General features: G+C 46.8%; 4 protein-coding genes across 4 annotated transcripts; 1 reads left to right on the top strand and 3 right to left on the bottom strand.

Moving 5' to 3' along the window:
• Positions 1-82: 82 nt before the first annotated feature.
• Positions 83-2,316, bottom strand: N7498_010743 (uncharacterized protein; the record flags this gene model as incomplete). The annotated part of the gene is made up of 4 exons (XM_058457799.1): positions 83-601; positions 658-1,564; positions 1,616-1,988; positions 2,046-2,316. 4 exons carry the CDS (start codon positions 2,314-2,316, stop codon positions 83-85), a joined length of 2,070 nt encoding a protein of 689 aa, XP_058304698.1.
• Positions 2,317-5,439: 3,123 nt separating this feature from the next.
• Positions 5,440-7,208, bottom strand: N7498_010742 (uncharacterized protein; the record flags this gene model as incomplete). The annotated part of the gene is made up of 2 exons (XM_058457798.1): positions 5,440-6,628; positions 6,688-7,208. The coding sequence occupies 2 exons, from the start codon at positions 7,206-7,208 to the stop codon at positions 5,440-5,442; spliced, it is 1,710 nt and encodes a 569-aa protein (XP_058304697.1).
• A 2,935-nt stretch (positions 7,209-10,143) lies between these two features.
• On the top strand, positions 10,144-11,235 carry N7498_010741 (uncharacterized protein; the record flags this gene model as incomplete). The annotated part of the gene is made up of 2 exons (XM_058457797.1): positions 10,144-10,207; positions 10,280-11,235. 2 exons carry the CDS (start codon positions 10,144-10,146, stop codon positions 11,233-11,235), a joined length of 1,020 nt encoding a protein of 339 aa, XP_058304696.1.
• A 726-nt stretch (positions 11,236-11,961) lies between these two features.
• N7498_010740 (HNH endonuclease signature motif containing protein) lies at positions 11,962-13,170 on the bottom strand (the record flags this gene model as incomplete). The annotated part of the gene is made up of 5 exons (XM_058457796.1): positions 11,962-12,252; positions 12,316-12,609; positions 12,667-12,773; positions 12,821-13,076; positions 13,135-13,170. The coding sequence occupies 5 exons, from the start codon at positions 13,168-13,170 to the stop codon at positions 11,962-11,964; spliced, it is 984 nt and encodes a 327-aa protein (XP_058304695.1).
• Between the last annotated feature and the right edge of the window lie 922 nt (positions 13,171-14,092).

Below are 14,092 nucleotides of genomic sequence, written 5' to 3'. Positions count from 1 at the left end.
ACTTTCTAATTTGATATTTTTTGAATATTTTCATGTGTTTGGAACCCATGTATCACTTTTATTTTATACCGATGGGTATCATCTATATCCATGGGGAAGAATGGGAATCATGGGCGGAGCGCTGTTCCATATCCGACTGCAGAGGCCAATTTTCCATCGTATCAGGCCCAACTCTTGTCAGGGTCAATCTCTTGTATGCGTTGGCATTTTCAGATTGCGCTCTCAACAATTGCTCCTCATTCTCGTCTGTGGAGTGTTCCACTTCCTGCTCGAGGCTCAGGATAACCTCAATCGCTTGTCGGTCTTCGATGACCTTCGGATGGCGTTTGGCGAAATAGCGTGCGTATTTGTAGAGTGACCAATAGCAGCTGACCACATTAATGACGGTGAGGGCGATTTTGTAGAATGTGTAGTAAAAGAGCAAGACGACCCAGCTGATACGCTCCTTCTTCAGTCGAAGATGGATCTCATTAAATATGATGACGTTGACAATGTACATTCCGATCGTGGCGCCGAGAAGAATGCCGCAGAATCCAGGTCGCACGATGAATGAAATGGGGAGGATAAATGGAGCAAAGAGGTAGATAAGAGTTTCATAAACCTAGATGATTGAATTAGCCTTTCCTTTATCCCAGGCCCTCGGGGCAGTGGACAAACCTCTTGGAAAACACAGAGCTTCGCGCCTATTTCCCACCATCCAAGCTTCCAGCTTGTCATAATGTACTTCAGGTCATAGTACATGCCTACGACGAAGAAAAAGTTCCATCGCTTGAATCGCTGCTGGAAAATAGTCATCTCTCCAAAGCCACCTCGGCTACCACTTCCACTGAAGAAGACCGAGGACGGAGTTTCGGTCTCGACAAAAACGGAAGAGCACATGGTGATACGCCCTCCAAGCCGACGACAACTATCTCCAAAGAACCAATCTTCAGAGACAGAGAATCCAGGGTGCTCATAGAAAGTCTGCTTCAGAAATTCCGTATTCCAAATTGAAATCGCACCGTGAGGGAAAGTTGCGCTGCCAAGTTTGCCAAAGAAAGCTCTTTGCAGACCAGACATTTTATATTCGAGATCTTGCGCTTGCTGACAGAATGTGCCTTTCGATGAATTGGGCCCAACGCTCTTGATCGTGTATCCAACGCATTTTACTTTCCCGTTCAGTCGGTCACTGACGATGGGAAAGTTTGGAGGTAATGCGCAATCGTCGTCGATGAGGAGGACATTTTCAAAACCCTTGGCGGCATAGCAGCCGGCGAACTGGGCAACGATCTTAGATCCAACGGGGACCCAGAGATGATTCACTCCATAGGGACGGCAGACTTCTTCGGTGTTGTCGAGAGGTGTTTCGGAATTGCCGTTCGCGATAACGAAGATGTTCTTCGGGGGGAAGATCTCCAAGGCTGCTTTCAAAGTTGGCCCGATGATGGTCGCTGATTTGTAGCATGGGATAATTAAGGCTGTAGACTTGACATTCGAATCATTCTTCTCCAAGTCAAAATCGCTGTCCTCGGGCTTGGGCGGAGGATCCTTTTCGAATAAGATCAGGAGAGGGAGGAAGGCATATCTAAACGAATTAATTCAAGATCAGATGGATAAAGGATCGGAAGTAGCTCACAATGCAGCCAAGCCAATTGTAATGGCATAGCCTCCTTGAATCACGAATTTGGTCTGCACGACCCAGTAGAGCCACCATACTGCTCCTTTCCATAGTGGCATGCCCACAAGGACAAAGTAGACAAATAGGATAAGCAGAGTATAGAGACTATATTCAAACAAAAGTCGAACCCAGTATTTCCTGTGAAGAGCAACGCCCCTCACTTTGGCCTTTTCGTAGACTTCGTACATGCTACTCCGGCGACTGTTGAATTGCGAGTTTGTCGGGGTTGATTTCGGACTGATGAACGACTCTTTGATCGGCGTGATTGGTTCATTTTCTGGGACCGTGGCTGGAGGCTTCAAAAAGGCGGATCGTCTGATATTCTCCCATGCTAGAAAGATAGGTCAGATGGTTGATAGTAAGAAGATGGATTGCTCGGAGCTTATACAGTGTAACTCGGGTGGATTGCTTTGCGGTCGGGTCGCCGGGCGAGGTCTCGCAACACGACGGGTGGACAGACTAGCAGACCGAACAATACCGCCGGACTGGTTTTGTTTTGACGTTGCTGAGTATTGAGGTTGTGTCCGGTCATTCTGGGGAAGGGATTTCTCCCATTTCACCTGTTCCCATGGCGAATTGAATTTTGCAGTAGCCAGAAGCTGTTTCGGAACGGGCACATCTTCCACAATGGAAAGTCTGGCATTCTCCATCTCAGGCATTATAGGGCATATAGAATATGAGAATGAATTACTGTGTTAAAGCGAAGGACAAGCGAAAAATAATGGATGGCGAGCAGAGCTTTCACCGAAGAAAGAATGAATCGTTGGACTACAGAAGAAGAAAACTTCAACTCATCTTTAAAAAAGCTATATGGCTACGGGCTAGACCTTAGCCTGGGTAGTGGGCCTGAAGTCGGTGCGTGTTCTCCATCTTCTTCCTTGCTAGACCTAGATCGGACTAATCGTGTCTAGGAAGGTGGGCTCACTGAGCCTCTAGTTGACAATTGCAGAATCGTCAGCTACAAATTTACGTTCGCTGGAGGCATATCTCTTCTCAGGACTTCCTGGCCACAATTGAAAGTCTTAGACTGAAGGCGTGAACCTTTGAAACCTCATCTGAACAGCCTTCTCAAGGCTGAGGTGGCATGTTGAGCATCATACTAATTCGGAAATTCCAATGAAATCTTCTACGGAGAACCCTATTCTTAGCTAAGTAGCCTTGGTTCCCACTTGCTGTGGATCAATTATCTGCTCCCATCCCAGTTTTGCTCTCGAAAACAACTGGCAGGGCCTTACATTATTAGAAAAACATGGACAGCTCAATAAAAGGAACCATGGATGTAAAGACAAGAGCTAGTACACTGATTAATGATCTCAGATTGGGGCGTCTAAATATTTTTACCCAGACACTTTTACGTACCTACTTGATTTGGGCTTAGCTTGGAGTCGAGACTCGGCTAGAAGAGATTTTAGCGCAACGGGAACATAGCCTTATGAAGTACCTATCCCATTCGACCAGTGAGAAAAGGGGACGAGATCTGACTTAGTGATCTCCGATTTTCTTTCTTGTTTTGTACGTACCAATCTTGCTTACCCAGAGATGTGGGGTCCGATGTACCATGGGTGCGTCGTAATGGAAATGGTGTGGGCCCTTCGTCACCCTCACGGACGGTCCATGAACGAGTACTCCGAGCTGACCTACGGGGCTCCACTCCATTTACCGAGGACTAATTTCAAGTCAACAAATAACCCTAAGAAAGGACTTGAGAAAAATCCGGTATGTTTTCCTCAATGTCATGTTGATCATCTGCCTTTGATTCGCCGCTAGATATAGTGACAGCATCATGCGAGGAAGGAGGGTTTGGGGATCAGAGGAGCGTCAAGCTAAATTTAGCTCCACTGCCCGGGAGAGGCGGCATAGTGGACGCATAAATGTATGCTTTAGACTATGTGTCAGGTACATGAGTTTTTACCGGAAAATCCATTGCCGATGAATATGGCTGTGTATGCTTTACCGGGACGCACGTGTTTTGAGAAGAAACTATGAATCGATCTATTAACCTTGTTTGAACGAGCGTATGCGCCGGATAATGTCCCGGCATTTTTTGGCTTGCTCTTTCCCGTTCTAGTGCTCACCCCTCGCTCCCTGAGTAAGACTGAGCATGCCTCTAGACGGCCTGATCCACTCACTCAACCCGATCTCAACATTGGGATCACCGCCCGAGTAAGCCCACTACCAGCAAAATAATAAAATGCACCCGGCTAGCTTTGCCCAAGTGCAAAAATTCCCTCTTTGCACTAGCCCTATTTCTCCTATGTGTCAACAAAGAACTGGCACAATCAATGTGTCCCATGTTGGACATGGTAGCGAGGCACCTACCCCGGGGGCAAATGCGCGATTGGTCCGGTTCAACAGACTTACCAATCTCTCGACATCCTGGGCAAGTACATCTGTTTTCACCCATTTTTCGAACATATGATCATTTTTAGTTTGCAAGTGCCATGAATTATTAAGCTCAGGTTTTATACACTCTGCCTACAATTGTCAAATATTGGTTGACTTCAAGATTGAAGTATTCAGGTTCAATTTATCATATAAATTCTGGTCCAGCCATAACAAATTCTCTCTCCATCAATTTACGATGACCGATCTTCCAGGGTCACGTTCTGATCCTAGGAATATAGTTTTGTTAATCCCTTAATCTGTTAATGTGGCTTCACAAAGCTACGAAGCTATGGGCAATTGGATGAAACTGCTTGAAGATCTACAGATATAGTCTATAAATCAGGTCAACCATAGTTATCCGTTCTTGGGATGTGGCGACTAAACCACTACTTTCGTCGCCACTACAGGGAACTATTACGTGGCCCTTCTATGGGTGTGATGTCGTGGCTTTTGCGCTGGTGTCCGTGTAGAGAATGACCGCTGCAACCAAATCCAACGTCGTAAGGAATACCAAGATTAGGGAAGTAATGAGCTTAGTCTTATAACCTGTCGTGTGCTTGTAGGAACCAAATTTGGAAGACAATCCCTCAACATTAGTGGCCGCTCCGTCCGACCATTCATATTGAGTGAAGGGTTTATAAGTTATAGATGAGAATAACCCGAATAAAACATGGAAGCCAATTTCGAAATTGGTTTTTCCTCGGGACAATTATTTTCGTTGACACTGCTTTCACCACCCCGTCAACAATCTACTGCACACTATTACGAGTGACTATCCAACTGTTATCACATTAATGGATCGCATGCACTGGTCAACGCCTGACCAGCACAGATAGTTGCAGCTATATGGCGGATGACGTCGACTAACATGTGGCTGATCTTTTCCTCCTTGGGGATTTGCACAAAGATGAGCGAGAGGAAACGATGGATGAGAGAAAAGAGTTAGGAGTAATGACGGAGCCGTCGCTAGTGAGGAAATCAAGTTGAAAGCGACTGCAGGTCTGAACTAGGGGAAACAAAACTCAACACTCTGAGGGCTGAGGGGCCTAAGTTAACCAGATCAACCTCGTCTTTTAACTTTGGCGCATCCAATCACACCCAGGCGAAAAGGATGGTTCACTAAGCCTAGTTCCAATCCACGTTGCTTCCGGTACCCCACACGAGGCGGAATGGCATATCTCTAGACCAGGATAGGTCTGGCGACTGCGGAGAAATAGGAGGGTCCATGAATTCCATCGTATCATACATAATAAGTCGCGCTTGAAAAACGGACACGCTGAGGGCTCATAACTAGTGTATGGAGTGGATAGCCGCACCCGAAAAATTCCTATCATTGGCTGCGGTCGAGAATCCCATTGATGGGCACTGGGATTTTCCGGCCACTGCCATATTCAACTTCATACCTGGCGGTGTTCATTTCGGTTCTTCCGCAAACCAAAAATCTGTAAGATTTCTGTCCAAAAGCCAGGAGCATAGTCCGTGAAGGTAGCCTCGTACGCGTCGATAACTGGCCGGTCCCAAATAAGATCCGCTTCGTGGGGCTTGATGAACTTGGTGCGCTTGATAATCTTCCATCCAAAGAAAAGTACCGGCGCCGCGAGGACCATTGTGTAATAAGTGAAGAAGCCACCCACGGTCCAATTGCCCGGCAAAAATGTCGAGTAGCCATACACGCAGACAATAGTCGTCATCCAGATAAGACCGATCCAAGCCGAGTAGGGCTGGAAGTAGCCATAGTAAGGGAGGGTGCGACGGTCGATATTCTGCGCGCGGAGGGCGCGGTAGAAGAAGATGTAGGTAATAGAGATAATGATATAGTCAATTACCTGTGCGGCGGTGATAATGTTGATGAGCCAGGTGAGGACCTTAGCAGAGCCACTTGAGACATTCAGGAACGCGAGGAACGGGAATGCCATCACGACGATGAGGCAGTATATTGGAACGCCTCTCTTAGTGCACCGACGTAGGCACTTAGGTGCTTGACCTTGTAGGGAGAGGCCGTAGAGACTGCGACTCCCGTAATAGACGTAGGAGTTTCCGGCAGAGAAGATACTTGTCACCAGTAGCGCGTTGGTGATATCTGGTAGCACGCTAATGCCAAGATTGCTCATCGCAATAACGTATGGAGACGCCGCTGCGGTGCCCGAACCACTAGATGAGCCACTGAGGATAGCTAACAGTGTCTTGTCATTATACGGAACCACGATACCTACGCACAAGGCGCTTCCGATAAAAAAGAAGGCGAACCGGGCATAGGTGGTCTTAAACGCTGTCTTTAGGTACCGCCGGGGTAGTTTGGTTTCCCCAGCTACCATAGACATATATTCTGGACCGACGATCGTGAAGGATGCACTCCAAAGGGCGCCCAAGAAGCCCTCAAAACGGCCCAAAGGGCCCGTAGTGATATATTCGGCAAAGGCCCCGGGGTTATTCCAGTAGCGAAAGCCATATGCATCGTGCTTTGGATTGCCGCCGACCATAGTGATAAAGGTGAAGCAGAAGACGATTAGAAGTAGAAAACACTTCCCTGAGGCAAGCCAAAACTCGGCTTCACCATACCACTTCACCGTAACGGCATTTAGAAGGCTATAATTCACATTGTTAGCCTTGGTCGTTCACAGGAAACATAGGAAATTGCTACCCACAAGTAAAGGACGATGCAAGCCGCTACCACGGCCGCCACCGGAATATCGTCTCGCCAGAACGTCAAAACCAAGTTGAGAGCTGTGATCTCAAAGGGGATCAAGAGTGCCTCGTAGAGGAAAAAGTTCCAGCCTGCCCAGAACCCACACGCCTCATCCACCCAGTGGCCGGCCATTCGGATAAAAGCGCCGGTAACGGGCATGAAGACCGCCATCTCAGCCATGCAGTTATTGACCAGAGCCAACATACACGAGTAAATGGCGTACGCGAGGAACAAACTTCCTGGGCCTCCCTTAACCAGCCCAGATGAGATAGTTACAAACACTGCCGTCCCAATGGACCCCCCGATAGCGATCAATTGGATTTGACGGTTTCCTAGGTGCCGTTTTAGCTGGTCGCTGTTATCAAGGACGATCGCCACCTGGTGGGCTTCCTGGTGGTCTTCCTGCTGGCCGGCCACAGAATTATCGGCGTCCTTCTCATTGTAGTCCATCTCAATAGTCTTCTCGGCAATAGTGGCCATGATGAATTGCTGTTTTCCCGGCGGAGGAGTGAGGAATGGGAAAGTGAGCGCAACGACGCCAAGCTGCTGGGTATAAGTACATAACCTCAAGGTACCGAGTCACCAGTATAACCAGTTATAACATGTGCAGGTGACCTCGGGAGTGTTCCGACCCCTAGTCGCGACACGGATGCGAAGGTTCCCCCGCCCCTCCAAAGACACCAATGAGGCTGCACTCTCCGCACTTTTTTGTCTTTCACGCCTGGGCCATGTGCGTCTATCTCGCCCCCCAAGGCAACCTGCGCCAACCACAGCAAGGCTCAGGAGATAGCAGATAAACCTTCGGAACCGTGTTAGTTGATGGCTTGCATCCTGAATGGTTGTCTTCTCGCAATGAACCCTTGCTATCTTGCTCGGATGGACCTCCGGCCGTTCCGGTTGTGGCCAGTACCAGGGAGAAGTTAGCGGAACGTGAGGACTGGACGGCGCGAAACTAACTCTCCTCGGGTAGTGAATGTTCAGCGGTTGGAAAGGAAGTTAAATGGTAGGATAGGGAAACCGAAAGCATACGATGAAATCTTCAACGCCGTCCCCCTTATTATTGGCCAGTCAACGGATATCCAGAGATGATATCCACGGGCTCTATCAGCCATGTCGGAGAGCCATGCAAATTGTAGCTCTCATTTTCATTTTCAACCGGGAGTAGTCCAGTAGTTGGCCGTCGCGATCGGGAGCAAACCCGGTATGGCCCCGCACGCGGGGTGCGGGGATACTGATCGTATAGCCACATGTCGCCCTAACAACTTGACCCACTTCTACTTTCCCCTAGGCTTGATGAACCGACCGGGAACTTTCCGATCCTCTTCATGTTCCCTCGGATGTTATTGATTATTCGTGTGGTTCATGAATGAGAAATATTTGGGTCGCTGGTTTCGCCGACGTGGTGAAAGTAGAGTATTGCTGGACAGACTATTCGAGAGTGCCATTTTGAGTTCGGATACGGCGCTCAATAAGGCAGCAGAAGGAGACATCGGCTGCCCTTCCGAGGGTAGAACTCAAATCTATTCGGCTCGGGATACTCGGGTTGTCTGAAGGCTGCAGGGCCCGCAGAATCCTAAACTACGGTTTTTAGTTCTGGATTGTTTCGCATGCACTTCAAAATCCAAGGCTTCTCCTAGAATTCGCAAACTATTCGTCGGCCACCCTTCCCGAAGCCAGATATGAAATGCCATGCTCAGCTTAGCCCCCTTTCAACGTGATAGATTAGACTCCTCTCTGTACTCCACGGTACAATAAAGGAAAAGACGTCTTGAATACGGTCTTTCAACAATGTCGATTTAAAAAAAAAAAACCGTGTAAATCCTATTGGGATTTTCCATTCCTCATCGGCTTGCATTTACTGCGGTGAATAACTTCAAAGGATCATTCTGCTCCTCCTGATCCTAGCTAATTTCTTGGGTGATATAGGAAACCAATGCGTCAAGCTTCTGGTCAAGCACATTGGCAGCAGCTTGAAGTTTTTCGTCCCTATTCACCCCTGCAATTAGGCTGCTCGGTAGAAAATAAATCACCTCAGTGCCTTGACCACTAGCCTCTTTCTCCTTCAGTAATAATTCCACGGGTACATATATTCCCGCATTCAAGTCATGCTCTAGCATGGTGATGGCGATGAGAGGGTTTCCCAGGATAATTCTCTTTATTTTCCGACCATTTCCCAATCCGTACAATGATACCCACGTATGGTTGATATCGTAAAATTGCGTGAAACCGAATCGGCCGACCTTTTTAGTAAAATAGTCGGTCCATGCAGCTTGCCCTTTTGAAGCTAACTCCCCAAGAGATTCAATGGGAACAGAGCTGCCAATTTCGTTGCTGAGTCTTTCAAGAACGACTTCATAAGGAACTGGTGTCGAAATGGTGACTCTTGTACCATTGAAAGTTTCCGCAATTCTGGTTGTCATATTGACCGGAGTCGGCTTGGTGTATTCAAAATATAACAAGATTCTGAAACAGATTCAGATAAATGGTTGAAAGGGGAAAATTCGGAACAAAGGATAATTTAATATGAATGGTAGTTCAAGTTGATATTTGTATACTTAAGATGGGGACAAGCGATACCTTATATATGAGGGCAAGTACACTTAACTCTATTAATTGAATTTATAAGCTTCCAATAACGTAGAGATTTAAGCTACCGATAGTTAACGTTAAATGGTCTATGAGTTTAGTAATCATAGAGTGTTGAAAAGTATAATGACGATTCTCACCGCTAAGTTACCTGCGTCTAGTTTACTCGATTATTCATCTAAACCTTACCAAAACGCAATTTTCTCCTTCATCAGGACAAAAGACACGTCTCTGAAAGACTGGATATGAATTTATTGCCCAGGATATACACTGGTCATTTTCAACGTTTTTCAAGTTTAAGTTACTCAACAGCCCGTTGTGCCGAGGTTTCACAAAAGCGTTGACAACGCATCGGTTGCCGTCATCTTCATACTAATCCGATGACACTATCAGCTATTACGGGGGTCGAAGACTGTTAGGAGCAGGAAAAGGAAAACCTAAGAATGGTTCGGCGATTGGCTGGGTTCTAGCCGTGCCCACTCCGTCACCCCACACCCACTACGGCTTTATTTCGTCACCAGCTGGGGTTTCATTCGGCGTTGAGTAATCATAATGCCTAGTTAACTAATTAACGTGATAAGAATATCTTGCAACAACATGATACGCCTGCCCCAATTATTAACCAATAATTTGCTGAAAGTACTCTCTGCGAGGAATTTTCTCCAACCCTTAGGTTTCGCGTTTCGGGTTTGCGGAAAATGCGAGTGCTTATGAATCACAGAAGAAACAGTGCTGTATGGCTGCCTCGGCTTTGGCTTCTGAAGAATCTATAAATTGAAGCGCTGCAACTCACTGACAATCAACTCGAGCAATAATCTCAAGAGGCAACATGTCTGCTCAATCCGTATTAGTCATTGGCGGCTCAGGCGCCCAGGGAATGCCAATTGTCCAAGGTGAGTGTCGACGCCATTTCGTCCTTGTGAACCCCCTGGAAAATACGAATGAACTAATAGAATGACATCTAGAGCTATCTCGACAACCACAATACTCAAGCATTCGCGTGCTGACTCGGGATTCAACCTCTGAAAACTCCAAACTTCTGGCGTCTCTCCCGAAAGTGTCCCTGTATCTGGGCCGCATTGATGACGAAGAATCTCTGAGAGGGGCTTTTGCCGGTATGGATCTCGCTTTTGTTAACACGAACAGCTTTGCTCTGGGAATAAAGAATGAGATCTACTGGGGGATCCGGATCTATGAGCTAGCCGTCCAAGCCAAGGTGAAACACTTCATCTGGTCCTCGCTAGACAATTTCACATTCGACACGCAATACGACGATACGTTGCGAGTCGGCCATTACTACGGTAAGGCCCACGTGGAGCAGTGGCTCTCTGCGATCCCGCAGAGGGAAGACTCGACGCGATGGTCCGTTTTGACGACAGGGCCTTATATTGAAATGCTATTTGAGCTGCTACGGCCCCGCCAGGACGAACACGGAACTTATGTTTTTGAGGCGCCTCTAGAAAACGGTTCTGTCCCATTCATACACCTGGAAGACTTGGGTCATTATGTGCACTGGATCTTTTCACACATCAGTCAGTCAGCCGGGATGAATCTCAAAGTGGCGATAGAGCACGTTTCGTACGACTACCTTGCGGCGACGTTTACCAAGGTCACTGGGAAGCCCGCGCGGTATCATAATGTCTTGGTTGACGAGTTATTTACCAGCGGCCCCCTCGCCACGGTGTCGGAAGTTAAACTAGGCGCTGAAACCGCTGGAGAGGATCCAACATTACTTTCATACAGGGAAAACTTTTCCGCCTGGTGGAAATTGTACCAACGCTCTGGAGGGAATAAAGGGATTATCAGAAGGGATTATGAATACTTGGACAAAATCTTCCCGCAGAGGGTGCGGAGCGTCGAGCAATGGATGCGAAAGGTGAATTACACCGGTGAAATGCGACCAGTCTTGAAGACAGGGTAGCTTCTACTTCAGGCGTGCGACGCAATTGCTGATCGTTTATATTTGTCTCTCTTCTTTATCATATTGCTTTAATATTTCTATTTCTCGCATTGTGTTCTGTTAGCAAAAAAGAAATTGAGCATGGAATATCTCTCCAGAGTCACATCAGCGTTTATTAACATGGATGGCGTTCAACATGAAGACATGCTTATCAGCAATCTGTCCCTGTGACTGTCCTCTGTCTTCTGATAGTTCATGGAGACCTACCAAGATCCGCTTCAGGCTGAAGACCAAAACTGCCTCGATGCGGGAATGGCCACAGTTCGGCAATAGATGAAGAAACTCGCTCCAACAAGAACGGCTCTCATCATTGTCTCTCATTTTCTCTTCATAGCTTTTAGCATGTGGAGCTTAAGTACGGCAAGTTTTCTATCATGCTAACCACTTTTTGTAATTCGCCATCTTTTTGATCCTGGCGACTGTGGCTCTGGCCAGTTTTATCCTCTTGGATCTCTCTCGTGGTATGTTGTTGCCTGGTGGCAAGTCATTCAACACTGGGTTTTCATTCACTTCTGGGTAGACTAACCTGTGGGCAAGGCTGCTAGAGAAATCCAATATATATGGTTAGAGGGTTACGGACTTCACAACGTTCTTTCAAATCAGGTAATATGTATTTCTGAAGCTGATAGCAACTTGATGTACCAATGTCACGATCTTGCGAATTTCATTTGGGTATTCCGAATGCACTCAAGCCACCAATTCTCCGAGTCGCGTGAAAAGCTCTACCTCCATTCTCTCAGCGGCATCTGGCTGCTCGAGAATTTGGCCGATATCGTCGCTGCCGAGATCTTCTTTCCACAGCGACCGAGGCTCAGCATTGGCTTTCATATTGCGGTACACACACATCCTCAGATGCCAACGCAGAAGATCTGCACTGACGCGGTCGTTTGGATTAGTACCACATCTGGCAGACCGCCTGAGGCGTTTCCCTCCGGTTTTTTTTGGGTCTGGCCCGAAAACGATTATTTTGTAACCATCCTAAATTCATAAGGTATTAGTTATAACAAAAAAATAGAAAAAGGGAAACATAAAAAGACTTACATCCGGATCCACCCCTAATTTGAACTGATCGAACGCTCGATGCTCTTCAGGGGAGAGAAGAAGCGCGTTTTGAGGGGAGTAAAGGCCACTTTGTCCAATTTGGTTTGCAGGACTGGTATCGGTAATGTAGCGTCGGTAATTGTTTCGGTTCCACTCTGCAAGTTGGCTTGTAGGAAATATGTGGCAGGCTTCCAGACCCTCATATGGTTTGTTAGGGTCTGGATAGGCAGGGCCATTATTCGTGATTGCACAAACTGTGTCTCTCGCACAAACACTGCTTCGGAGCCGTGACTGCTATAAATCTATCAGTTATGTCATAGTGTGCGCCTCGCAATTATAGACTCAAGTTACCAATAGTTCTCTTTCACTTCGCCCTTGAGACCGATCGCTCTGGTCCTGGGTGGTGACACGACGTGGTGCGCACTCGCTGGTGAGCTGGACGGTGATCGGGCCTTGGTCTAATGGATGTTAGAGACCTTAGCACCCAAGAATGTAGTATACCCACATTGATAGTCAAGGACAATGTAATTGCCTGGGTGGACGGGGTTTGGGCTGTCTCCACGAAGCATATGGCGGCTTGTTGACCCATTTTGGCGGAGAGGGAATAATGCCCATCTTCGATGGTTGGGGATGATGAAAATCATGCTGCAGTAGCGATAAAGCATCTCACAAGTCAAGTGAGTTTGACCCGGGGTGACTTGCAATGCTGTGTTGGCGTGGTGTAAATGGTTTGTTTGGTTTGGTTCCCATGTATATGTAGCCTCTGAGTGATTGTTGCTTACAGGCTAGTATGGTTCCATCGTTATCATAAACGCGAACGTTATGAGTGAGGACACTTGGATCTTGGAGATCCATCTTGACAAGGTGGGTGCGCGCGAGAGCAGCGATAAAAAGAAAACAGGGCTTCATGAAGCCAGCAGGTGGAAGTAAGAGAGAAATAAGAGAAGTAAGAGAGAAATAAGAGAAGTAAGAGAGAAATAAGAGAAGTAAGAGAGAAGTAAGAGAGAAGTAAGAGAGAAGTAAGAGAGAAGTAAGAGAGAAGTAAGAGAGAAGTAAGAGAGAAGTAAGAGAGAAGTAAGAGAGAAGTAAGAGAGAAGTAAGAGAGAAGTAAGAGAGAAGTAAGAGAGAAGTAAGAGAGAAGTATGAGAAGTATGAGAAGTAAGAGAAGTAAGAGAGAAAGAAATAAGAGAAGCGAGGGAAGGAAGAGAAGTGAGAGAAGCGAGAGAAGTAAGAGAAGTAAGAGACATGAGAAACATAAGAGGGAGAAATTAATAAACGAACGAGGTAGTTGAGAGACAGAGAATAAGGTACGGGAAATTCCTCTAAATGTTGTTGGAAACTACCGGGTCGCCTCATCGGCTCATACCTCCGATAGGATGATGTGTACGGATCCGCTATGATTCTCAAAAATCGACACTCGAGCGAAGGCTTGCGACGTTTACTTTAGTTCTTGGGGTTGTATTTTTCGAGAAGCCGTCGATGCATATAACACAGGTCAGCGCACTCTGGTTGAACCTCATCGCACTATGTCCATTTTCACGTGATGAGACAATTTTTGATATTGCATCTCCAGTATTCAAGCGCTCGAGTCTGTTCTTAAAGCTCTCGAATAAATATTCATAGAAAAACAGCAGACCGAATACCAAGGCTACTTTTTTCCATTACTTCTGAGACCTTCAAGAACCTGCACAAAATCTTATCCGTTATTCAAAGTACGAATACGAGTCAACTAGTACACTGCGATTATCACCAGCCTATTGGGCACCACTATCGGTCA

The sequence above is a fragment of the Penicillium cinerascens genome (genome assembly GCF_028974065.1).
Source record: "Penicillium cinerascens strain IBT 15544 chromosome Unknown scaffold_4_segment0_segment1, whole genome shotgun sequence".
NCBI lineage: Eukaryota > Fungi > Ascomycota > Eurotiomycetes > Eurotiales > Aspergillaceae > Penicillium > Penicillium cinerascens.
This window is presented reverse-complemented; position numbering and strand designations above follow the sequence as displayed.